Genomic DNA, 25,635 nt, shown 5'->3' on the forward strand with positions numbered 1-25,635 from the left:
CGCTTCAAAAGCCCTAAGGGGTGGCGGGGTAAAGGCAAAAAGTGGAGTGTGGAGAAGGGAAAGGGAGCGAAGACCAGTCATGCAAATAACAGGCAAAGCCGCTTGCAAATCAGTCCCCGAAGCGCGAGGGCGCGCGAGCGCGGGGGCCCCCGGGCCGGAGACTCGGACAGGAGAGGGTTAACCCTCGCTCTCCACTCCCGCCCTCCGGGGCGGGGCCGAGCCGCGGCGGAAATAGCCGAGCGCCGTCCGCGGTTGGCCGGAAAGAGCCGAGCGGCTTCCGGAAGTGGCCGATCCGCGCCGTCCTGCGCTCTGTCCGGAGCCGACCGCCCGGCCTTGTTCTCCGGATCGGCCGAAGGTGTTCCGGAAGGAGGCGAACGGCGAGGCGGGCCGGGCCGGCCTTCCCTCCGGGTCGGCAGGGCCGGACGTCTGCTAGGGGTGGCACTCGGGAGAAGGCGGGGGGAGCCCGAGCTTGGCTCCGGTCCGGCAGGAACCGAGCCCGTTCCGGAAGCAGCCGAGCGGCCCGGCGCCGGCCTCGGCGTCCCGTGAGTGAGGCGGCAGCGGCGGCGGCGGCGGCGGCGGCAACCGCGCGGGCCGGGATGAACCGCGACGGCTGAGGCTGCGGAGCTGCCTGCTGCGCGGGCCCCGTCGACACCCCGGCGAAGCGCCAGCCCCACGCTGGGGGCCCCGCCTCGAGCCGAGCTCGGTCCCCGCGAACCTCTCGGACCCCTTTGTGCGGCCGGAGGCGGCGGCGGCGGCGGCGGGAACGGCCATGGCGGCCAACATGTACCGGGTGGGAGGTGAGTATCCGGAGCGGAGTGGAACGGACCCCGGAGTAGGAGATCTGGGGGAGCAGTGGATGGAGCGGTTCGGTCCCGGGAGGTGCTGGGGAGCCAAGCCCCGGGGCCGAGTGGACCGGAGCGGCGACCGGAACCGGAACCGGGGAGCGGACAGCGTCGCGGTGGGGCCCTGAGTCTTGGAGGGGCCGCGAGCGAGGTCCCCGACGGCATCCCGAGCCCCGCCTCGGCTTCCCCCTGGACGGGGAGAAGGCTTGGGAAACTGGTTTCGGAAGGACTGACAGGGCAGCCAGGGGGCGCGGGAGCCCGGGCGACAGCTTGAGGCTGCGGGGGAGACACCGGGAGATTTCCTCGTTCTCGGCTCCCGGACGTGGGGGCTCTAGGCAGCGTGTGCAGTCGCTCCCTTCGATCGTGGAAGACAACGCTGTGCTTTGAGTTGTGGGGACAAGCGGGGAATCCTTGCCTCGCCTTTAAGGTTCACTTACTAGTGAAGACCTGATTTTATAGAATAGTTGCAACAGTGGTGGTGTTTGGGGTGGGGGTGGGGATGGGTGGTGCAATCTTTATTTCCTTAGTTTCTCCACTTCCAACATTTCAGCGTCCTCTTTCTTCCACCTGGAGCCTCCTTTTGGTCCACTCAGACTGACTTTACTCCTGATACCGTTCTCTCGCATTTTTCTCTGATCTTCTTGGTACTTCTCCACCCCCTTCTACAGATTACGTCTATTTTGAGAACTCCTCCAGCAATCCTTACCTGGTTAGACGGATTGAGGAGCTCAACAAGGTGAGTTGTGGTGTGTCCCCCTCCCTCTGTTCCCACCCCGTGGTCTCAGGTGGGAGGGAGGACCCTGTCTGAATCCATTCATTCATTGTGTGTATTCATGAAAGATTTCTGAGAGCTCAGTGGGAACTTTGCTGTTCCTTGGAGGCCACAGAAGAAAGGCGTTTGGAATTGTTTGTGTGTTTCCTGGTAATTTCTTGAGCTTTTTCTACTTAGGCACCCTAGAAATGTATTGGTTGCCGTTAGTCTCTGCTTGGTGCGTTTCCACCTTCCAACTCATATTTACTACCCACATTTTTTTCCCACCCCTTAGACTGCAAACGGAAATGTGGAAGCAAAGGTTGTCTGTCTTTTCCGGCGAAGGGACATTTCTAGTAGCCTCAACAGCTTGGCGGATAGTAATGCCAGTGAGTGTCTTCATCCCCTCCTTCCTCTCCCTCCCCATGTTTTGAGGCCTGGGCATGTCCTTGCAGGTGTTTCCCCTGGTAGCATGCCCAGGGCATGGGTGGGAGTTTGGGGGTGGGAAGTGCCTGGTCTGTAGAGAAAGGCCTGTTTTTACATGTTGGAGTCAGGAGCAGGGTGGGGAGACCATGATAAGGAAGGCCCGAATGTGTGTGTGTGTGTGTGTGTGTGTGTGTGTGTGTGTGTGTGTGTGTGTGTGTGTGTGTGTGTGTGTGTGTGTGTGTGTGTGTGTGTGTGTGGTGGGGAGAGGAGTATTTAGATGAGGATGAGGGAGAGCTTTAAAGAAGCAGGACACTTGGGAACAGTTTAAGGTACCTAGGGCCAGTGGGTAGTGTGAAGGTCAAGGTAAAGAGGATGAGAATATATTGAAAGGAGGCAATAGAAAGCTAGGATATGGTGGGAAAGTTTTCTTGCACTTTTTCTTTTACACATCTAAATTTTCTACTCCTCTTCATGTACATCTGTTATTTCCTATTGGATTATCTTCATTCCCTTTTTTTCTTTTAAAAATAATTTTTCTTGGTACCTTTTATTCTTCCTTTGATTCTCTTTCTCCTCCTGTCCTTAAATAATTTTTTTTTTTTCTGGCTGTTTTGGTCATGAAGGGGTTAATCAGGAGCTGGGCCTACCAAGTTCCCTGGCCCATTGGGGTTTCCAGGCCCATCTAGCAGGGGCTGACCTTGGCCTTGTCCAATCACAAGGGGTGTGGGGGTGTGGTCCCCCTTGCCTTAGTACTGGGTTTCCGGAGCACACTGGTGAGGGGCGGAGTCTACTACACTCCCCTCCCCCCCTTCTCCCTGAGGTTGGGAACAAAGCACCAATAAGCCCAGGCCTGGGCTTTTCTGCCTCCTCCTACTTTGGTTGGCACTTATCCAGGTTAACCCCTTCCAATCCAGGCTTAAGGACAAGCTCCTTGTTGTGTGGGGGGAGTTATTGGCTGTGGCTTGAGGAGCTGTCCTTGTTAGCCCACAAACTATTATTAACCAAGTAGAAAGGGAGGAATAGTTACTAGTTGCATGTGATGCTTTAGAGCAGAAATCTGCAAAGAGGAACTAGTAAACATAACTGTGTGATGTTCTTCCATCTAACTGAGTTTCTGGACCTTGGGCTGGTTTAGAAAGAAAGAGAAAAATACAATATTCATCATGTGCCTGGTATGGCTTTATGGTTTGTGCTTTATGAGTGGTGTCTGAGCATCAGCAACTGGGCCTGGAGATGCATTTCTGTGGCATTGTGTGTATCCCTACAGCTCTTTGCTTAACTGTATAAATGATGGATAGAGCGTGTGTGTGTGTGTGTGTGTGTGTGTGTGTGTGTGTGTGTGTGTGTGTGTGTGTGTGTGTAAAAACAAAGCTCTGAGCTAAGGGAAGCTGGTTGAATAAGGATAAGATGCCTGGGAAAAATTCCTTGGTTAGAGTTTCTAAGGTGTTTTCTTTTTGGACTAGTTTCTGACTTGGTTTCTTCTTCCTCACTTTCCTAGGGGAGTTTGAGGAGGAATCAAAGCAACCAGGGGTGACAGAACAGCAGAGACATCAGCTTAAGCATCGGGAGCTTTTTCTTTCTCGGCAGTTTGAATCATTACCAGCCACCCACATAAGGTATAGGACAATCAGGGCCATTATGGTCTTTAAACATTTATTTAGAAAGGAAAAGAACATGAAGTCGTCTTCTTTTTTTGTTTGTTTGTTTGTTTGGTGCCAGTCCTGGGACTTGAACTTAAAGCCTTATATGCTCAGCTTTTTCTTTTTCTTTCCCTCCCCTCTCCCCCCAAGTCCTGGGGCTTGAACGCAGGACTTGGACACTGTCCCTCAGCTTCTTTGTGCTCAAGGCTTAGCACTCTACCATTTGAGCCACAGCACCACTTCAGGCTTTTTCTGAGTAGTTTTTTGGAGATGAGAGTCTCATGTACTTTCCTGCCTAGGCTGGCTTCGAACTGGGATCCTCAGATTTCAGCCTCCTGAGTAGTTAGGATGACAGGTGTGAGCCATGGCACCTGGCTACTCTCAGCTTTTTCACTCACAGGCTGTCAGTCTACCACTTGAGCCACAGCTCTGCTATAAAGAAAAGAAAGGGATGGTGTTTTCGTTGTAGGTGTTGTAAAGAAGGAATGAAAGGCTCACACGGGGTTTCCTTTTTTTTTTTGTCAGTCATGGTGCTTGAACTCTGGGCCTGGGCGCTGTCCCTCAGCTCTTCAGCTCAAAGCTAGTGCTCTACCACTTGAGCCACAGCGCCACTTCCGGTTTTCTGAGTAGTTTATTGGAGATAAGAGTCTCATGGCCTCTCCTGCCCAGTCTGGTTGAACAGTCTGATTGAACCACAATCCTCAGATCTCAGCCTCCTGAGTAGCTAGAATTACAGGCGTGAACCACTGGCGCCCGGCTTCACAGAGGGTTTTCTAACTTCTTTCCTGTAGGGGGAAATGCAGTGTGACACTCTTGAATGAGACCGATATCTTGAGCCAGTACCTGGAAAAGGAGGTGAGAAGAATGTGTTGGAAGAAGAGGGAGAAGAGTGGGTATTGGCCTCTAAAAGATGTGAGGAAAGTAGAATGATGAGGTGAAAGTATGGCAGACTGAGGACTCTGTGTGTATCCTACTGTCCCGCCTCCCTTTCCCCTTCATATATTGATTGCTGCTCTGCTTACCTTTGTCTCCCCATCTCCAGGACTGCTTTTTTTACTCACTGGTGTTTGACCCTGTGCAGAAGACACTTCTGGCTGACCAGGGGGAAATCAGAGTTGGTTGCAAATACCAAGCTGAGATTCCCGATCGCTTGGCAGAGGGTAAGCAGCATACAGGTCATGTGGCTACTGGGTTATTTAACTCCAAGGGGGGGTCTCAAACATGCAAGTTGCTGTGAATGGCATGCCCTGGGGTATGGGAAACACAGTCTGCAAAGCTTTCTGCTGTGGCCCTGACAGGATGGCACCTTAGGAATCTGAAAGGGACAAGTGGGTACTGCTGGGAGGAGAATTCTGAGAGTTGATTTGACTGACAGAATCCAAGCAGAAGAGGAGAAAGAGGTGCTACTGTGAGTGACTAAGACATCAGTTCTTTCCCTTTCATTCTCCCTGTTGATGCATTTGCTTGTTTCCCCAGGAGAATCAGATAATCGGAATCAACAGAAGATGGAGATGAAAGTCTGGGACCCAGACAACCCTCTCACAGATCGGCAGATTGATCAGTTCCTCGTGGTGGCCCGGTGAGGGTGGGTGGAAGGAGAAATGGGCAGGGGCCAGGGGGTGGTATACATGCAGTTGTGAGTCCCATTCATTCTTAGAGATTTTTTAGAGATTTATTTTCTTTGGCATGAATTGTTTTCCTTCTTTCTTTCCCTTAGTTTCTCATCTTGTTTGTACCTTTTTCTTTTTTGACTCCTTCAATCTCATCCTTAGAGCTGTGGGGACCTTCGCAAGAGCCCTAGATTGTAGCAGCTCTATTCGGCAGCCGAGCCTGCACATGAGTGCAGCTGCTGCCTCCCGAGACATCACTCTGGTGAGCAGAAGCTGGTGGGTGGTTGGGCAAGCTGGGTTTTGTGGGGACCTGCAGAGCTTGGCTGGAGGGGAGCAAATCTCGGAGGCTTAAATGGCTGCATGCTAGTGGTGCTGAAACTTCAGGTCCTTAGCTTTGTTCTCCCAACTTCCTGTAGTTTCATGCCATGGACACATTACAAAGGAACGGCTATGATCTAGCTAAAGCCATGTCAACTCTGGTGCCCCAGGGGGGCCCAGTGCTGTGTCGTGATGAGATGGAAGAATGGTCTGCTTCTGAAGCCATGCTGTTTGAGGAGGCCCTAGAGAAGTATGGGAAGGATTTCAATGACATTCGCCAGGATTTTGTAAGTGGATGGGCTAAAAGGAGGAGTAGGAAAGCTGTGACATCAGAGAACTCCGACCTGGGGCTGAATGTCAGTTATCCAAATCTTTCTGCCCTCTTTAGCTACCGTGGAAATCCCTTGCCAGCATAGTCCAGTTTTATTACATGTGGAAAACCACTGACCGGTATATTCAGCAGGTATGGACTGGGCTGGGAGGCTGTACCACAGGCTGCCTGCTCCTCTCTGTCTTTGGAGTTGATGACATCCTTCTCCCTGCTGAGATGCTCTGATCTTTTGCTTCTTTTTCCTTCTGGCAGAAAAGATTGAAAGCTGCTGAAGCAGACAGCAAACTGAAACAGGTCTACATCCCTACCTAGTAAGTGTGTTCAGGAGCAGAAGCTGGTACATTTTCCTTCTCCTCACCCAACCTGTGTTTCCTCTGTGAGAGGAGTGGGCAGGCGGCTGAAGGGAAGTGGGAGTTCAATCTCCAGCATTGTAAAACAGTGTATAAGGGCTGGGATATAGCTCAGTGCAAAGTGCTTGCCTACATTGTCCTAAGTTTGATCCCCAGTACCAAAAAGAAAAGACCAAGGGGCTGGGAAGGTGGCTCAGTGGTAGAGCACTTGCCTTGCATGCGTGAGGTCCTGGGTTCAATTCCTCAGCACCACGTAAGCAAAAAGAAAAAAGCCGGAAGTGGCGTTGTGGCTCAAGTGGTAGAGAGCTATCCTTGAGCTGAAGAGCTGAGGGACAGCGCTCAGGCCCCACAACTGGACCAAAAAAAAAAAAAAAAAAGAAAAGACCAAAAGAAACAACAACAAACTGTTAAAAAAAAAAAAAAAAGACCAGCATGTACACAGAGAGGGAGACAGACATGGTATACTGATATATACATATATATATATATATATATATATATATTTTTTTTTTTTTTTTTTTTTTTTTGGTGGAGGTACTTGGACTTGAACTCAGGGCTTGGGCACTGTCCCTGAATGTTTTTTGCTCAAGGATGATGTTCTACCACTTGAGTCACAGATCTTCTGGCTTTTTGGAGGTTAATTGGAGATAAGTGTCTGAGGGACTTTTCTGCCTGAGCTTTGAATGGCAGTCTTCAAATCTCAGTCTTCTAATCTCTGTCTTCCTAGTAGCTAGGATTATAGACACAACCCCAATGACCAGCTGTTATTTGTGTGTGTGTTTGTTTCCCTCCTCTTAAATAAGTTCTTACTTTTTTTCCTGTTCTCATTAGCACAAAGCCAAACCCTAACCAGATTATTTCTGTGGGTTCCAAACCTGGCATGAATGGGGCTGGGTTCCAGAAGGGCCTGACTTGTGAGAGCTGTCACAGTGAGTCCTGGGGAGAGCTGCGGTTGCCGGGGGTGGTTGGGTGTCTCCTGGCCAAGGACCTGAGGGTCTCAGCACATTTCCTTCCTCCTCTCTCTGCTTCTGCAGCCACACAGTCTGCCCAGTGGTATGCCTGGGGCCCACCCAACATGCAGTGCCGCCTTTGCGCTTCCTGTTGGATCTACTGGAAGAAGTACGGGGGACTGAAGACCCCAACCCAGCTTGAGGGGGCTGCTCGGGGCACCACAGTAAGGACTGTTCAAGGGGCAGGCAGTGAGCCTACAAGCGAAGGCCAAAATACACAGTTCCTTTTCTGGAGATGGACTGACGGGCAGGCAGGGGTGCTTGATAAATGTTGGGGAGCCAAGTTGGTTGGGGTGTCAGTAAGGTGGTCATATCCTTTGCAGAATAGGAAGGGAACTGGAGTGCTGATATGCAGTCTACTTTTTCCCTCCACCCTTCTTCCAGGAGCCACATTCGAGGGGTCATTTATCCAGACCTGAAGCCCAAAGTCTCTCCCCCTACACCACCAGCGCCAACCGGGCCAAGCTGCTGGCGAAGAACAGGCAGACTTTTCTTCTTCAGACCACAAAGCTGACCCGACTTGCCCGAAGAATGTGCAGGGACCTGTTACAGCCGAGGAGGGCTGCCCGGCGACCCTACGCCCCTATTAATGCCAATGCCATCAAGGCAGAGTGTAAGATCACGAGGGGTGGGGCTAGTTGTGGGTTCAGGGTGCTCTGGCCAGAGACCAGTTTCTGTGGATGTTTAATGTCAGCAGGAATACTGGGCTGCAGAGGTTGGTTTTTCTTTACATTAGACTTGGCTCCTGGTCCCCAGTGAGTCCTGAATAATGAAGCCCCTTCAAAAACTTTTGTTTTCTAGGCTCCATCCGACTTCCTAAGGCCGCAAAAACTCCACTGAAGATTCACCCTCTAGTGCGGCTGCCCCTGGCAACTATCGTCAAGGATCTGGGTATGGGATAGTTCTCTTACTATCTATGGGGTCTGGTGGTGCATGTCTGTAATTCTAGCACCTAGGAGGGTGAGGATGGAGGATGTTGAATTTCAGACACCTGGACTTACATAGGGAGCTTATGTCTCAAAAATAAGAACTTTCTCTAAGCAATTTTCTTCAGAGTCTAAAGAGATTTGGTCTAATGAACTCTATACTTTGTGTTTATTTTTGCAACTGAATATTTGCCTAATGATGTGTTTCTCATAAGACATAATCCAGTTGGGTGGCTAGTGGCTCACATCTATAATACTAGCCATTCAGGAGGCTGAAATCTGAAGATCTCTGTTGCAAAAATGTGTATGAGACTCTTCAATTAATCACCAAAAAGCTGGAGCTGGAGGCACAACTTAGTGATAGGCGTGAGCAAAAAAATCCCAGTGAGGGGCTGGGAAGGTGGCTCAGTGGTAGAGCGCTTGCCTTGCATGCATGAGGCCCTGGGTTTGATTTCCCCAGCACCACATAAGCAAAAAGAAAAAAGCCGGAAGTGGCGCTGTGGCTCAAGTGGTAGAGCGCTAGCCTTGATCTGAAGAGCTGAGGGACAGCGCCCAGGCCCAGAGTTCAGGCCCCACAACCGGATCCAAAAAAAAATTCCAGTGAGACTTTGAGGTCCCAAGTTCAATTTCCAGTATGAACACAGAGAGGGGCGGGGGGTGGGGATAGGACTTGATTTGATAACATTTGAAATAACTGATGAATAGTTTGCTATCCCTGAGCTTATTTTTGCTCAAGGCTAGTGCTCTATCACTTGAGTCACAGCTCTACTTCAGACTCAGACCTTTTCTACCCTGGCTGGATTTGAACTGCAGTCCTCAGATCTCAGCTTCGTAGCTCAGCTAGGATTACAGGTGTGAGCTATAAGGGCCTCATTACTGTTTTTGAAGATACCCAGATAAACTCTGCCCAGGGAAGGAATGAGGGTGAGAAAAGGAAACTAAGTAGGGAAGAGAAAGGATGAAAGGACTCTTCTTTGGATTGTACTGGACTTTGTGCTTGCTGGGCAGGTGTTCTACCATCTAAGCTACCAAGGAGGTGTGAAAAATTGTTTTGTTTTTTTTTCCCGCCTCACAGTGGCCCAGGCACCTCTAAAACCAAAAACACCTCGAGGTACCAAGACACCAATTAACAGAAACCAGCTGACCCAGAACCGGGGCCTGGGAGGTATCATGGTGAAGCGCGCCTATGAGACTGTGAGTTGACAGAGGATAAGCCAAGCTGGGTTGGAGGGCTTTTCTTCTTCTTTTTTCTTTTCCCATTTTGGGTTGGCTAGGTTGAGGGGGTCACTTCCTCATTGTCCATTCTTTCCCAGATGGCAGGGCCAGGGGTCCCCTTCTCTGCCAATGGAAGGCCTTTGACTTCAGGGATTCGCTCAAGCTCACAGCCAGTGGCCAAACGTCAGAAACTAAACCCAGCCGATGCACCCAATCCTGTGGTGTTTGTGGCCACGAAAGATACCAGGTAGGGGGCCGGGAATGTAGCTTAGTGGTAGAGTGCTTGCCTAGCATACATGAAGTCCTGGTTTTGATTCCTCAGTACCACATACACAGAAAAAGCTGGAAGTGGTACTGTGGCTCAAGTGGTAGAGTGCTAGCCTTGAGTAAAAGAAGCTTATGGACAGTGCCCAGGCCCTGAGTTCAAGCCCCCAAGACCAGCAAAAAAAAAAAAAAAAAAAAAAAAGGTACCAGGTAGGAATTGCACCATGGGAGGAGTTAAAAAAATGACAAGTATATGTTGTGGGGGGAGGGGGGAGGATAAGAGTGGCAAGACAATCCTAAGAACGACTGTATAGAAAGTGGGGCTAGGGCTGGGAAGGTGGCTTAGTGGTAGAGTGCTTGCCTTGCATGCCTGAGATCATGGGTTGGATTCCTCAGCACCACATAGGCAGAAAAAGCTGGAAGTTGTGCTGTGGCTCGAGTGGTAGAGTGCTAACCTTGAGCTGAAGAGCTGAGGGACAGCGCTCAGGACCAGAGTTTCAGGCCCTAGGACCTGACTCCCCTTCCCCCCCCCAAAAAAAAAAAAAAAAAGAAGAAAGTGGGGCTAGCCGGATGCCAGTGGCTCACACCTATAATCCTAGCTATTAAGGAGGCTGAGATCTGAGGATTGAGGTTTGAAGCCAGCCTGGGTGGGAAAGTCCATGAGACTTATCTCCAGTTAAGCACTAAAAACAACTAGAAGTAGAACTTTGGCTCAAGTGGTAAAGTATTCTTGAGCAAAAAGTTTGGGGACGGTGCTCAGGCCCTGAGTTCAAGCCCCAAGACTGGCCAAAAATTTTTTAAGAAGGGGGGTGCTGTAAAAGGTGTCTTAGTGGTAGAATGTTTACCTAACATACGTGAAGCCCTGGGTTTGATTCCTCAATACCACATAAACAGAAAAAGCCAAAAGTGGCTCTGGGGTTCAAGTGGTAGAGTGCTAGCCTTGTCAAAAGAAAATCAGAGACAGTGTCCAGGCCCTGAGTTCAAGCCCCAAGACTGGCCAAAAAAAAAAAAAAAAAAAGTGGGGTCAGAAGTCAGAATTACATTATAGAATATAGTTTCACCTGTGGGTCTCAGTGTTCATCAAACCTTTTCTATTCATCTTTTGCCCTTCCTGGTCAGGGCCCTACGGAAGGCTCTAACCCATCTGGAAATGCGGCGAGCTGCCCGGAGGCCCAACTTACCCTTGAAGGTGAAGCCAACACTGATTGCAGTGCGGCCCCCAGTCCCTCTACCGGCAGTTTCACATCCTGCCAGCACCAATGAACCTATTGTCCTGGAGGACTGAGCATCTGTGGGCAAGGGAGGTTGGTGGGCTGAGAGGTAGAGGGTACCTGGGGCACCCAGACCTCCCTTCCCTTTAGTAAAGGGGCAAGTAAGGGAGGGCTGCAAGCGTGTCCCTGGAGGGGTTGGGCGCCCTCTGGTGGTAATGCCTTTGTGACTGGTCTTTGCTTCTCCATTCTTGTGATGGAGGGCAGCCTGTAGGAACTTGGCCCATGTGGACACTCAACCCCTTTCCTGGGGTAGGTCCCACAGTTGTCTTGGACAGTTTTGGGGGAGGGTTTTTTAATTTTTTAAAAATTTTGCCTCCCTTTGTGAAAGGGATGGGGGAGGGGAAAGAGTAAACATATCAGGTGGTGGTACCTGGTTGGGGGAGGGGGGCGTGCACTGCCATGTCTATCTTTTTTTTTTCTTTCTTTCTTTCTTCTTCTTTTTTTTTTTCTAATTAGGAGTTTCTTTTCCTGTCCGGTGTCCGGACTTTCCTAATTGGAGTATGAGGCCCCTAAGCTGGCATCAACCCCAGCCCATGCTCGCTCTTGCTTCCCTCCCCTGCCCCCCTCCGCCTTTTGTACGCCAATTCTCAGAAATAAAGAACTTTTGTCCGTTTTTTAACCTCGGATTCTGTAATTGGTTCTTATAGTAACAAATAAAAAGCTGGTTTCTTTGGCTCCTCCTTGGCTCAGCTCTTCTCTCCCATGGATGTGTGTATGTGTGTTGGGGTGCTTTTGAGTAGGAAAATAAAGGACAAAGGACAATTTAAATGAGGCACAGATGATGCTTGTCCTGGGGAACAGCTTTATGAGATAGGCAGTCTGGTCTGAGGCAGCTTGTGCCAGTTGTGGGACTCAAAACTGCCACCAATTCCCAGTGGTACTGGAGTCCAGGCTCAGCCGATTCATCCAAAAAACTAATGGCTGTAGGCCTCAGGATGGAGGTGTGAGGGTGCTTCAAACTTGCTTCCTAGCTTTTTCCCCTCTGCTAGGGAATCTAGCCCAGGACCTTGTACATTAAACTAGGCAAGTATGCTACAAGTGAGTGACATTCCCAGCCCTACCCGTTCCCTTCCCTTTTAAGCAATTGTGGAAAGCATTAGCAGCAGGGTAGCGCTGTGTGTGTGTGTGTGTGTGTGTGTGTGTGTGTGTGTGTGTGTGTGTGTGTGTGTGTGTGTGTGTGTGTGTGTGTGTGTGTGTGTGTGTGTGTGTGTGTGTGTGTGTGTGTGTGTGTGTGCGCGCGCGCGCGCGCGTGCAGGATCTTACCATCCAGCTCTAGTATATGGACACTGACTGCTGTTTCAAAGTTCTCAAGACTCAGCCTCAGCCACTGCCTCCTCTATGGTGAGGAGGGCAGTGGTGTGTTCTGCCTTGTCAGCTTTGGAAAACAGATGCCTGAGCTGAGACAGAAATACCTTAGGATACAGAACAAGAAGTTAAGCCTACTCTGTCCTTTGGATGCTTTAGAGACAGAATGGTCTTAGTTGTGTTTACTCAAGGTCACGACTGGTTTTTTGCCTCTTGCCCAAGACCTCTGCCCTTTACATGCCTCAAAGCTGTGGGCAGATAACCTGTTTTATAATCCCTTTTCCCTCTCATGATCCTTGTCCCTGGGGCTCCCTAGCTCTCCTACTCTCTCCCAGTTTGGAACCTACATCTGGGTAGTGTCAGAAGCAACTGGACGGCCATACAAGTCTGGTCTACCTCAAACCCTTCATCCCTCCTAAGTCTTCATATTAGTTATCACCATAGTGGGTTCCATCTCAGTTTTAAAGTGGATTTTCCTGCAGCTCGCCATAGCAGTTTGACTTGGTGGCTCTGGGGCGCGGGAGCAGGGCCTCCCCCTGCTGTGGGAGTGACCAAGCGGCCACGGACACTTTGGAAGGACAGGTTGGTAGAGGAAACGAATGAGGGTGTCCTGGCCTCCGTGGGTAAAAAGATTTGAAGCTGCCCATCTTCCGTCTTACCCGCGATCTGGTGAAGGAACGTGTGGCGGCGGAAGAGCCTCAGCGCCCCGGTGAGCGGCCGCGGTTCCAGACGCCACCCAGCGTCAGCCTTTGTGTCTGCCTTATGAATATTCATGAGATTTCAGGCCAGCCCTGGAATAGCTCAGAACACGTCGATCGATTTATGGTAGGCTCGTACGCCTTGTTTTGTTGTTGTTGTTGTCGGTCGGGGGGCTTGAACTCTGGGCCTGGGCGCTGTCCCTCGGCTCTTCAGCTCAAGGCGAGCGCTCTATCACTTGAGCCACAGCGCCACTTCCAGTTTCTTGCTGGTTTATTGGAGATAAGAGTCTCACGGACTTTCCTGCCCAGGCTGGCTTTGAACCGCGATCCTCAGATCTCAGCCTCCTGAGTAGCTAGGATGACAGGCGTGAGCCACCGGCGCCCGGCCTGAGCTCTTTTGCCCAAGGCTAGCACTCCACCACTTTGAGCCACAGGGCCAGGAGCTTTGGAATGGTTAATTGGAGATAAGGGCCTCACGGGGACTCTTCTGCCCGCGTGGGCTCGAACCGCGATCCTCACATCTTGGCTTCCTGAGGAGCTAAGTTCCCAGGCGTAAGCCACCAGCGCCACGGCTTCCCTAAACCTTTGGACGGCTAGAAACGGAACTCGGGTCTGAGGAGCTAGGTTTCCGCAGGCGCGTGTGGTGGTGGCACCGTACGTCACTTCCTGTGAGACCGCCGGAACTGGCTTCCAAGCAGGTTGCGAGTTGCCGCCGTGAGTTCCGGCGGTGCCGGAGGTGGTTGCTTGTGGCCGGGGCCATGGCGGCGGTGGGCTCGGATGTGGAGGCGCTGCCGCGCGGGGGCTTCCGCTGCAGCCTCTGCCAGGTTACCACAGCCAACCGTAAGCGGTGGCCCGCGAGGGAGGGGGCGGTTGCAGGCTCCCGCCTTTGGGGGCTAGCGAAAGTTCGGGTTAGAGATGCTGGTAGCAGTCGTGGAGTCGCTCCGCACGGCGGAGGGCCTTGCAGAAGGGGACGAAGCGTCCCACCGTGCATCTGCCCTTCGCACGATACGCATTCTCCACGAGGAAAGCCTCGTTGCTTTATTCTCACCACCCCTGTGTGTGTGCCGGTTCTGGAGCTTGGACCCAGGGCCTGAGCATTGTTCCTTTTTTTCCACTCCTGAGAGAGCAAGATGGGTGAAACAGCATGGCATGAATGACTGGAGAAGTTAACTGAGGAAGAGGGAGAAGGGAAAAAAAAAACATAGACCAGGCGCTTGCATGACAAGGGGTTCAATGAAACCTCAGATTTTACTTTTTTTTCCTTCTACCAGCATGAAGGCCTTGCGCTCTTTTTCTTTTTGTTTTTGGTAGGTTGTGGGGCTTGAACTCTGGGCCTGGGCGCTGACCCTGAGGTTTTCTGGTTGTTAATTGGAAATAAGAGCCTCACAGACTTTCCTGCCCAGGCTGGCTTTGAACCGTGATTGTCAGATCTCAGCCTCCTGAGTACCCAGCATGACGGGCATGAGCCACAGGCACCCAGCAAAGGCCTTGGACTATTGCTTAGTTTACCTAGCTGGCACTCTGCCAATTGTTTTCAGTCTGGAAACTAGCTATTTTTTAGGGGGGGACAAGTCTCACAGGCATTTCTGCTCCAGCTGGCTTTGAACCACAGTCCTCCAGATCTTGGCCTCCCCCAAGTAACTAGGATTACAAGCACAACCAACCAGATTTCTCTTTGTTGTTGTTGCCTGTATTAAGGCTTGAACTCAGGGCCTGGGTGCTGTACCTTAGTTTTTTCACTCAAGACTGTACCTCTTGAGCTATAACCTCACGAATTGGCAGTAAGAATCTCATGGGCTTTCCTGTCCCAGTTGATTTTGAACCTCAGTCTTCACATCTAAGTCTTCTGAGTAACTAGAATTACAAGCATGAACTACCAGCATCCAACAGATTCTGCTTTTGAAATCTGGAATACTGATCTTCCATGAACAAGGCCTTCACTTTCTTTTGAAAGTTGGCATTGCCACTTGTTTGTCCAGCAGTGCAAGCCAGAAATTAAGTGATCTTCCTTGGTTTCACAAACACTTTGGTAACATCAAGCAGGTGATTGATAATAAAAATAGTTCTAGGGCTGGGAAGGTGGCTCAGTGGTAGAGCGCTTGCCTTGCATGCCAGAGGCCCTGGGTTCGATTCCTCAGCACCATATAAGCAAAAAGAAAAAAGCCAGAAGTGGCGCTGGGGCTCAAGTGGTAGAGCGCTAGCCTTGAGCTGAAGAGCTGAGGGACAGCGCCCAGGCCCAAAGTTCAGGCCCACGACCGGACCCCCCCCAAAAAAAAATTCTAGCCAGGTGCCAGTGGCTCACACATAGAATCCTAGCTAAGGAGTCTTGAGATAAGAGGATCGTTGTTCAAAGCCAGCCTGGGCAGGAAGTCTGTGATACTCTTATCTCCAATAAACCATCAGAAAACCAGACATGGTACTCTGGCTCAAGTGGTAGCCATGAAGAGCTGAAGAGCTCAGAGACAGTGTCCAGAGTTCAAGCCCCACGACTGACAAATTAAAAAAAAAAAAAAAAATCTAACAGCTAAATTGTCTACATTGACCAGGTACCGGGTTCTCTGCTAGGGACCTATGTGGTAGACACTATTACTACCTCCAACTGAGGAAACTGATACATTTTGGATCATTATATACCACAGCCCTGATTTAGTTCTTTTCTATAGGACCCGGAAAAGTTACTTATTAATTTCTTTATAACTCACAGGTCTTGCTGCTTTACCTAGTACATGTGGTTTAAGCACTACTTATTTGCCAGATGCTGGTGGCTCACACTTGTAATCCTAGCTACTCAGGAGGCTGAGATGTGAGGTTTGAGGCCAGTCTGGTTAGGAAAGTCCATGTGGCTCTTAGCTCCAATAACTACTTGAAAGCCAGATGTGAAGCTGTAGCTCAAGTAGTAGAGCAGCTAGTCTTTAGCTCAGGGACAGTGTCCATCAAGGCCCTGTGTTCAAACCTCAGGACTGGTTTGTATGTATATACATACACGTGCTTGTGTGTACCAAACAAAACAAAACAAAAACTGCCGGTGGCTGAGACAAAACAGAGACTTTAGCCAGAAAAAAAGCCAGAAGCAGAAACTGGTGCTGTGGCTCACACTATAACTCTAGCTACTTAGGAGGTTAAGATCTGAGGATGGTGGTTCAAAGCCAACCTAGGCTGGAAAGTCCATGAGACTATCTCTCTCAAACAAAAATATCCAGGAGTGGAGGTATGGTTCAATTGATAGAGCACCAGCTTGTATGAAAAAGGTAAGCAAGAGTGAGAGGTGCCGAGTTAAAGCTCTGATACAGGCAAGGAAAAAACAAAACAAAACGCTGGGTGCAGGTGGGTCACTCCTGTAATCCTAGCTATTCAGGCTGAGACCTGAGTATTGTAGTTTGAAGCCAGCCTGGGCAGGAAAGTCCAAGTCTTATGTTTGAGACCCAGGATCCGCACCCAAAAAAAAAAAAAATCATATAGAGAAATGGGAGTCATGTCAAATGTGGAAGGAGTAAGGTCTTTGATTATTCTATGTGTCACACTTGCTATGTCTTGGAAGATTGGGATGATCAGTAGGATGTAGGTATGCAGAAAGTAGAGCCAGGGAAGAGATACACTGAAGAATAACACAGATGTTTTTGTCTCATCCTTGTCCCTTCAGGACCCAGCCTGGATGCTCACTTGGGAGGCAGGAAGCACCGACATCTGGTTGAGCTTCGAGCTGCCAGAAAGGCCCAGGGACTTCGGAGTGTATTTGTCAGTGGTTTCCCCAGGGATGTGGACTCTGCTCAGCTCTCTGAGTACTTCCAGACATTTGGACCTGTGGCCAGTGTTGTCATGGATAAGGACAAGGTAGAGTGAATGTCTCCAGGAGTAAGAGTGAGTCAGCCAAGATGCAGGGGGGTGGGGTGGGGGGACCAAGAAGGAAGAGATTGGGGGAAAGTAAGGGAACAGAGGAGAGAGGGGGAGGGGGGGGAGGGGGGGTGAAACCAGCAGTCTCTTGTGGCTGTTTGCTAATATGGCCTGTGCTTGGTGGATACCACAGAACGTGAGAGAACTTCTCACACCTTCCCCACCCCCTTTTACGTGTTCACTGGTTAGTTATTGAGGGACTTTTTTTTTTTGTCAAAGATTCAGTGTGCTTTGTTTTTTTGTTTGGTGCCCGTCCTGGGGCTCCAGCTCAGGGCCTTGGCCCTGTCTCTGAGCTTTTGTGCTTAAGACTAGTGTTTTACCACTTGAGCCACAGCTCCGCTTCTAAGCATTTGTAGTTGATTGGAGATAAGAGTCTTTTCCTTCCTGGGCTGATTTCAAGCCACTATCCTCAGATCCCAACCTCCTGAGTAGCTAGGATTACAAGTGTGAGCCATCAGCACCCAACTCAGTGTACTTTTGATTTGCTCACCACATCCTTACCATTTGTTGACTTAGTGCTAAGCACTTTGCTTAAGATTGCATTCAGAGTGGGGAATGTATAGATAGATGCAGTCCCTGCTTGCATGGAGTTTTTAGTCTAGAGGAGAAAGTAGACAAGTCAGTAATTGTAGTGAAAGCTGGGGTTTAAAGAACATACTGTTAGGGACTGAGAAGGTGGCTCAGTGGTAGAGTGCTTACATGCATGAGGCTCTGGGTTCGATTCCTCAGCACCACATAAGCAGAAAAAGCCAGAAGTGGTGCTGTGGTTCAAGTGGTAGAGTGCTAGCCTTGAGCTGAAGAGTTGAGGGACAGCGCCCAGGCCCAGAGTTCAGGCTCACTACCAACAAAAAAAAAAGAACATACTGTTAACCTACCTAATCACTAATCTACCTAAACAACATACTGCCAGTGACTCAGGCCTGTAATACTAGCTACTCAGGAGGCTGAGAGCTAAGGATCATGGTTTGAAGCCAGCTTGGGCAGAAAAGTCCCCATGAAACTCTTATCTCCAGTTAATCACTCAAAAACCAGAAGTGGTGCTATGACTCAAGTGGTAGAGGGCTAGCCTTGAGCAAAAGAGCTCAAGGAAAGCCGGGTACTGGTAACTCATGCCTGTAATCCCAGCTACTCAGAGACTGAGATCTAAGGATCTTGGTTCAAAGCCAGCCGGGACAGAAAAGTCCGTGAGACTCTTATCTCCAATAAACCACTAGAAAAAAAACTGAAAGTGGTGCTGTGGCTCAAGCGGTAGAGCACTCCCTTTGAGCTGAAGAGCTGAGGGATAGTGCCCAAGCCCAGAGTTCAAGCCCCACGACCGATTTAAAAAAAAAAAAAAAAAAAAAAAGAGTTCAAGGATAGCACCCTGGCCCTGAGTTCAAGCCCCAGGACTGGCAAAAAAAAAAAAAAAAAAAAAAAAAGAAAAAGAACATACTGCCAGGTGCTGGTGACTCACACCTGTAATCCTAGCTACTCAGGAGGCTGAGATCTAAGGGTTGTGGTTTGAAGCCATCCTTGAGAGAAAAGTCTGTGAGACTCTTTTGTCCAATTAACAAGCAGAAAATCCAAAAGTGGAGGTGTGGCTCAAGTGGTAAAACACCAGCCTTGAGCAAAACAGCCAAGTGAAAGCAAGAGGCTCTGAGTTCCAGCCTCAGTACCAGCACACACACAAAAGAGATATTCTCTTCTGCTGTCAGACCCTGTGCTTGGATTCTTGGTTGCAAAACCATCATCCTCTCTCCTGTGTGGTCTGCCAGGGTGTGTTTGCCATCGTGGAGATGGGGGATGTGAGTGCTCGCGAGGCTGTCTTGTCACAGCCCCAGCACAGCCTGGGAAAACATCGCCTTCGTGTCCGGCCACGGGAGCAGAAGGAGTTCCAGAGCCCAGCTGCCAAGTCCCCCAAAGGAGTGAGCCCTGACAGTCACCAGCTTGCCAAAGCATTAGCCGAAGCCCCAGATGTGGAGGCCCAAATGGTGCAGCTTGTGGGACTGAGGGAGTTGTCTGAGGCTGAGCGGCAGCTGCGGAACCTTGTAGTGGCCCTGATGCAAGAGGTCTTCACAGAGTTCTTCCCAGGTAAGTAGACGCCTTGCCCTGTGTCTGAATCTCCATGTCTGCATCCCAGCTTCCCTCAACTGGAGGTATTCATTCAGTTGCTCTTTCATCACTGTACCCCATTATGTTCTTGCACCTCCAGTTCCTCTCTAATGTCTCCTGACCTTTGTTCTCTGCTTGGTCCTTAGGTTGTGTGGTTCATCCTTTTGGCTCTTCCATAAATAGCTTTGATGTCCATGGGTGTGATCTTGACCTCTTCTTGGATCTAGGTGATATGGAAGAACCTCAGGTGAGTGACCAGGGAGGTCCCTGGAGAAAGGTCATGGGATTGTAGCTTAATCATGGCATTAAGCTACTTGAGAGGCTGAGATCCAGAGGAGATGCGTTTGAAGCCAGCCTGGGCAAAATGTTCAAGATTTCTTTTCGACCCATTATTGGGTTGGGTGGTGTGTGCCAGTGATGCAAGCTGTGTGAAAGGCTGAGACAGGGAGGGTTGTTGTTCCAGCCCCAGGGCAGAACACATCTGTGGAGGAGACTCCATCTCAGCAAGGCATATGCCTATTATCTAGCTACCTTGGGAAATCCAAAGTAGGCTAACCCAAAGTAGGCAGGTACCAGTGGCTCATGCCTGTAATTCCAGCTACTCAGGTGGCTGGGTTCCAAAATATTGCAGTTCAAAGCCATCCTGGGCAATGTTTCCATAAGATTCCATCTCCAAAATAACCAGTGCATCCTTACCTGCCTCCCCTCCCCTCCCCCCGCCCCCAAATAGGCTACAGATGTGGCTCAAGTGATAAACTGCCAGCCAAGCAAGCTGAGCAAGTGCAAAGTTTTGAGTACAAACTCAAGTCCTGGTTAATAAAAAAAGGAACAAAATAGGGTCAGCAGCATAGCTTGGCAGTAGTAGCAAGCATGAGCTCTGAGTTTAAACTTCATTACAGCCAAAAGAAATGTAAATGAGGCTGGGTGTTGGTGGCTCATGCCTGTAATCCTAGCTACTCAGGAGGCTGAGATCTGAGTATTGAAGTTCAAAGCCAGCCCAGGCAGGAAAGTCCTCCAGACTCATCTCCAATTAAGCACCAGAAAACTGGAAGTGGCGCTGTGGCTCAGGTGGTAGAGCACTTGCCTTGAGCTGAAAAAGCTCAGGGACAGCACGCAGGCCCAGAGTTCAAGCCCTACAACCAACCAAAAAAAAAATGAGGGCTGGGAAGGTGGCTCAGTGGTAGAGTGCTTGCCTTGCATGCCTGAGGCCCTGGGTTTGATAAAAGGCAGAAGTGGCGCTGTGGCTCAAGTGTTAGAGCACTCGCCTTGAGCTGAAGAGCTGAGGGACAGCGCCCAGGCTCAGAGTTCAGGCCCTATGACCGGACCCCCCCAAAAAAAAATGTGAATGAGGACTGGTATTAGGCTGAAAATGAATTGGCGTAGATGGATGACAGCTTTGATAGAATTTTCAAGGAGTAATAACCTTATAAAGTTGGGGTTTTACATAAAATGTTGGGGTTATATTTTTAAATAAATTGTGTGTGTGTATGCGTGTATGCGTATACGTACGTGTGTTACTAGGGTTTGAACTTGGCCTGGTGCTTGCTAGGTTGGTATTATACTACTTGGGCCATACCTCTAGTACAATAGCAGTATGGTTTTGTTTTGTTTTGTTTTTTTGTTGGTCGTGGGGCCTGGGCGCTGTCCCTCGGCTCTTCAGCTCAAGGCTAGTGCTCTACCACGCTCCAAAGTAGGGGGCAGCAGGAGAAGCAGTCACTCACTTCCTTTCCATCCACAGCTAGCCTCGAAGGCTCCCGAGTCTCCATCCTTGGACTCAGCCCTTGCTTCGCCACTGGATCCTCAAACCCTGGCTTGTACCCCAGCCTCTCCTCTAGACTCCCAGCCTCCAGCTTCTCCCCAAGATTCTGAAGCATTGGACTTGGAAATTCCTTCCTCCTCTTTGGCACCCCAGACTCCAGACTCTGCTTTGGCCTCTGAGACTGTCGCCTCTCCCCAGTCCCTTCCTCCAGCCTCACCAATCCAGGAGGATAGGGGAGAGGGAGACCCAGGAAACGCCCAGGAACAAGCAGAGGCGCTGAAAGAGAAGCCCGAGGGAGCAGCAATGCTGGAGCTGGTGGGATCCATTCTCCGTGGCTGTGTCCCTGGTGTGTATCGGGTACAGACTGTGCCCTCTGCCCGGCGCCCTGTGGTCAAGTTCTGCCATCGGCCTTCAGGTCTCCATGGTGACATCTCCCTCAGTAACCGGTACCTTTATTTGGGGGGGAATGGTTGGGGAAGGACAGCTGAGGGTTTCAGGGTGGATGAGAGTTCTGCTTCAGCTCCTGTGCTTGCTGAATTGTTTGTCCTGTTGCTTCCATCTTTTGTGCACTTTTTTACCTCCTGTGTGGCTCTGTTTTGGTGTTTGTTATATGGTTTCTTGGAGTACCTTTTTTCTATGCAATTCAAGTTGGCCGGGAACTCACTGTATAGTCCATACGGTCTTCAAACTTGAGATCTTCCTGCCTGTCTGTCTCTCTGAGTGCTGGATTAGCAGGTGTATGCCACCATACCTGGCTACATAATACTTTTTTTTTTTTTTTTTGCCAGTGCTGGGGGTTGAACTCAGGCCTGGGTGCTGTCTCCCTATTTTTTTTTTTTTTTACTTAAGCTATAAGCTCTCCTTCAGGATTATTTTTATTTTTATTTTTTGGTAGTTTAGAGGAGATAAAAAATCCAATGGACTTTTCTGCTCTGGCTGAGTTTGAACCTTGATCCTCTGATCTCAGCTTCCTAAGTAGCTTGGGTTACAGGAGTGAGACAGCAATGCCCAGATGTAATAATATTTTTTAAGGGATATAGAAGAGAGTCTGTAGTTACTTGAATTTGGAAAATGTTAATAGGTCGATTCCCCATCCTCTTCCATTGCTTCCCCTTCCTCTTTCTCCCTTTTTCCTTCTCTTGCCTTTTTCTTTTTCTTCTTTTTCTTCTTCTGTTGGTTGTGAGGCTTGAACGTGGGGCCTGAGTGCTGTCCCTGGGCCTCTTTGTGCTCAAGGCTAGTGCTCTACTACTTTGAGCTATAGCACCACTTTCAGTTTTTGAGTGGTTATTTGGAGATAATAGGCTCATGGGGACTTTTCTGCCCTAGCTGGCTTTGAACTGCGATTCTCATGTCTCAGCCTCCTGAGTAGCTAGGATTATAGGTGTGAGCCATCAGCACCCGGCTTGTCTTTTAAGTCTTTGCATATGGCAACAGTCTTATCTACCCATCTGTGTTCGAGGCATTGCTGGTGTTTGAACTTGAGGGTGTTGTATTTGCTAGGTGGGTGCTCTATCAATTGAGCCACCTCCAGTCCTGAATAGTCTGATCCATCTCCCTGGCTGTCTTTTCTTCTTTTGTATACCCTCTCACAAGATCATTGTTTTATCACACTTTGGGAAGCCGTGTTGGCCTAAATCCAGCTGGGCTGAAGTCTGGAATGGGAGCTAGTGAGGTGATAGAGTCTAAGATTTACTAAACCTAACACTGTCTTTTTTCCTTTGTTCTAGGCTAGCCCTGCATAACTCTCGGTTCCTGAGTCTCTGCTGTGAGCTGGATAGGCGAGTGCGACCCCTTGTGTACACCATCCGCTGCTGGGCTCAGGGTCGAGGGCTTTCAGGTGAGAAAGAACTGATTTGGCCTGCACAAAGGCATATTTCACCCTGACGCCCTATTCAGGGAGAGAAGGGAGGTGGGTAAAGGAACCAGAGTCAAGAAAATTACCAAGGGTATGGAAGCACCTCTTTTTTGGTCATAATGGGGTTTGAACTTAGTGCTTCAGCCTTTTAGATAGGCACTCATCACTTGAGCCATGTCTCTTGCCCCTAATTGGAATTCTTGGTTATTTACCCAGGAAGTGGCCCCCTTCTCAATAACTACACCTTGACTTTGCTGGTGATCTACTTCCTTCAGACCAGGGACCCTCCCGTGTTGCCCGCTGTGGCTCAGCTCACCCAGAAAGCAGGTACTGCAGGCAGCCCCTGTCCTATCTCATCAGATATACCATGCTATGCACAATGAGAGCTCTGCTGTCACCCCATTTCACCCCTCAGTGCCCTCATCTTCCTGCTTCAAAGCTAACTCCCTCCATTTTCCTTTCACAGGTGAGGGAGAACAGGTAGAAGTGGATGGCTGGGACTGTAGTTTCCCCAGGGATGCCTCAAGACTGGAGCCCAGCACCAATGTGGAGCCCCTCAGTGAGTGGTAGAAAACTAGTGATTATGTTTTTTTGTTTTTTTTGTCCCTTTCTTTTGGTCTGGAATGGGCTTCTCACCTCACATGGCTTTTTTACTCAAGGCTGGTACTCTACCACTTGAGCCACACTTCCACTTCCAGCTTTATTGCTGGTTAATTGGTGATAGAAGACTTTTCTGCCTGGGCTAGCTCAAACTGTGATCCATCGGTGGTGGGAAGACGTTGGTCATCGCAGTGGGTAACACACCAGATGCTGGTCCTGTGGCATTGAAGAAACCGTGCCTTGGAGTTGTGTGGCTTGACCAAGGTTTATGCCGCTAGCACAGGCAAGGAGCAGTATCTGGGGATGCAGGGCAGGAGGCTTGATCTCTTTTTTAAGGGAATCAGAGAAGCCTGGTTTCTTAGGACTCTTCTGAGCTTCTTGGGAAGAAAGAAGTCTCTCCAAGGAAGGACATTCCTGCCAAGTGACTGTTAAGGAAATGTCTTTGGTGCAGGACCTGCCTCAGTCCTCACCTCATGGTGACCCCCTTTCCTCAGTCTGTTTCTTCTTCCAGGTTCCCTGCTTGCCCAGTTCTTCTCCTGTGTCTCTTCCTGGGATCTTCGTGACTCACTGCTATCCCTGAGGGAAGGCCAGGCTTTGCCGGTGGCAGAGGTGCCCTCTAATCTCTGGGAGGGTCTGCGCCTTGGCCCCATGAATCTCCAGGACCCCTTTGACCTGAGTCACAATGTTGCAGCCAATGTGACCAGCCGGGTGGCCGGGCGGCTCCAGAACTGCTGCCGAGCAGCAGCCAATTACTGCCGAAGCCTCCAGTACCAGCAGCGATCCTCCCGGGGTCGGGATTGGGGGCTTCTCCCCCTTCTGCAGCCCAGTTCTCCCAGCTCCCTGCTGTCTGCCACACCCATCCCCTTTCCCCCTGCTCCCTTCCCCCAGCTCACTGATGTCCTGATCCGCGTGTTAAGGGAAGCACTGGGATGCCATATAGAACAGGGAACCAAGAGGCCACGGTCCGAAGGAGGTAGAACTGAGTCTCCCCAGGGAGGGACAAGCAAGAGATTGAAACTAGATGGACAGAGAAAGAGCAGTGAGGAGGGGAAAGAGGAGCAGCAGGGATATGAGGAAGACCATGGTGAAGACAGGGTGGAAGAAATGGTTATAGAGGCTGGAGAGGTGCCGCAGGACTGGGCCATGCGGAGCCCTGGGCAGTCAGGTGAGCTGCCCATCATGACCACAAACTGTCTAGACACACTTACTGAGCAGAGGCCCATGGCACCTGAGATGGCTGGAGATGGGTCTCAAGGTGAGCCTGGAAAGGGGGCATCATACCCCACCTTAGTGAGTTGGCGCTGTGCTTTGTGGCACCGAGTGTGGCAGGGGCGGCGGCGTGCCCGGAGACGGTTGCAGCAACAAAGCAAAACAGGAGATGGAAACAAGGCCATCGCGGGAGCAGAGTGGCTAGCCATGGAGGCTCAGGTAACCCAGGAACTGAGAGAAACACATGCTGCTGAACAGACGCCAGACACCGAGCCTCTCCTGACCTTCGTGGCATCCGCCTCACAGGCTGACCAGACTCTCACTGTGACCCCGCTCCAGGACTCTCAAGGCTTGTTCCCTGATCTCCATCACTTTTTACAGGTTTTTCTCCCTCAAGCCCTTCGAAATCTCCTCAAGTAGAGGATTTGGACCCTAGGAGAATAATAAAGCTGCTAGTTTAATATTATACTTCTCTTGTTCTTCTCCCTGCCTCCCTCCCCCCTTCTTGTACTGGTTCTGGGGCTTGAATTCAGGGCACTGTCCTTGAGCTTTTTGGCCCAATCACTTGAGCCACAGCTCTACTTCTGGCTTTTGGATGATTGCAGGTTAAGAGTCTCACAGCCTTTGCTTCCCAGGCTGGCTTCAATCCTCAGATCTCAGGCTTCTGAGTAGCTAGGATTCCAGGCAGGAGCCACCGGTGACAGCATCAACCATTCTTAACAGTTCATCCAGTTCTTTAATTGGATAAGAAACTTTCAAACTTGAAAGTAGGTTCAAAGCAGCCCATCAAGACCAGGATTTCCTTGTGCTGTGGGCCCCTCCCAGGACAGAGCCCGTCCTCCAGAAGGAGGCTGAAGGGAACGTCCTTTCTCTCTCCCCCTCCCCTCTCTCTGGTCAGTCATGAGGCTTGGACGCTGTCCCTGAGCTCTTCAGCCCAAGGCCAGCTCTCTACCACTTTGAGCCACAGCGCCACTTTGGGCTTTCTGGTGGTCTATTGGAGATAAGAGTCTCACGGACTGGACTTTGATGCCCGGGTTGGATTTTTTGAACCGCGATCCTCCATCTCAGCTCCTGAGTAGCTAGGATGACAGGCGTGAGCCACCAGCGCCCGCCAGTCCGAAGCCCTTTCTGATGGCAGGAATGGCATCCTGGAGCTGCAAGGTGGTTTAATCCGAGCAAACCTATTTTGCAGACTTAGGGCCCCGTTAAGATGTTCATCCTTCCACAGAATAACCTGAGCGGGAATAAAAGTTGAGTGAACGGCCACCCCCGT

General features: G+C 50.2%; 2 protein-coding genes and 1 long non-coding RNA gene across 3 annotated transcripts; 2 read left to right on the forward strand and 1 right to left on the reverse strand.

The window, feature by feature from the left end:
• The first annotated feature begins 295 nt into the window (after positions 1–295).
• LOC138833810 (metastasis-associated protein MTA2) lies at positions 296–11,631 on the forward strand. Its single transcript, XM_070032142.1, has 18 exons — positions 296–797; positions 1,511–1,578; positions 1,889–1,982; positions 3,518–3,635; positions 4,451–4,514; positions 4,702–4,819; positions 5,136–5,238; positions 5,432–5,531; positions 5,686–5,874; positions 5,976–6,050; positions 6,171–6,229; positions 7,100–7,197; positions 7,303–7,442; positions 7,663–7,891; positions 8,080–8,169; positions 9,280–9,398; positions 9,518–9,666; positions 10,803–11,631. Exons 1-18 carry the CDS (start codon positions 770–772, stop codon positions 10,966–10,968), a joined length of 2,007 nt encoding a protein of 668 aa, XP_069888243.1. The 5' UTR covers positions 296–769; the 3' UTR covers positions 10,969–11,631.
• On the reverse strand, positions 3,670–13,549 carry LOC138833812 (uncharacterized). Its single transcript, XR_011373962.1, has 3 exons — positions 12,919–13,549; positions 6,036–6,163; positions 3,670–4,444 (listed from the first exon to the last, which is right to left on the reverse strand). It is a non-coding gene; the product is annotated as an uncharacterized lncRNA (long non-coding RNA).
• A 119-nt stretch (positions 13,550–13,668) lies between these two features.
• LOC138833809 (speckle targeted PIP5K1A-regulated poly(A) polymerase-like) lies at positions 13,669–24,818 on the forward strand. The gene is made up of 9 exons (XM_070032141.1): positions 13,669–13,797; positions 16,598–16,788; positions 18,603–18,918; positions 19,086–19,186; positions 20,678–21,144; positions 22,426–22,535; positions 22,770–22,880; positions 23,020–23,112; positions 23,665–24,818. The coding sequence occupies exons 1-9, from the start codon at positions 13,716–13,718 to the stop codon at positions 24,780–24,782; spliced, it is 2,589 nt and encodes an 862-aa protein (XP_069888242.1). The 5' UTR covers positions 13,669–13,715; the 3' UTR covers positions 24,783–24,818.
• The last annotated feature ends 817 nt before the right edge of the window (positions 24,819–25,635 follow it).

This window comes from Dipodomys merriami, unplaced genomic scaffold (assembly GCF_024711535.1).
Source record: "Dipodomys merriami isolate MVZ:Mamm:240054 unplaced genomic scaffold, mDipMer1.0.p SCAF_21, whole genome shotgun sequence".
Taxonomy (NCBI): domain Eukaryota; kingdom Metazoa; phylum Chordata; class Mammalia; order Rodentia; family Heteromyidae; genus Dipodomys; species Dipodomys merriami.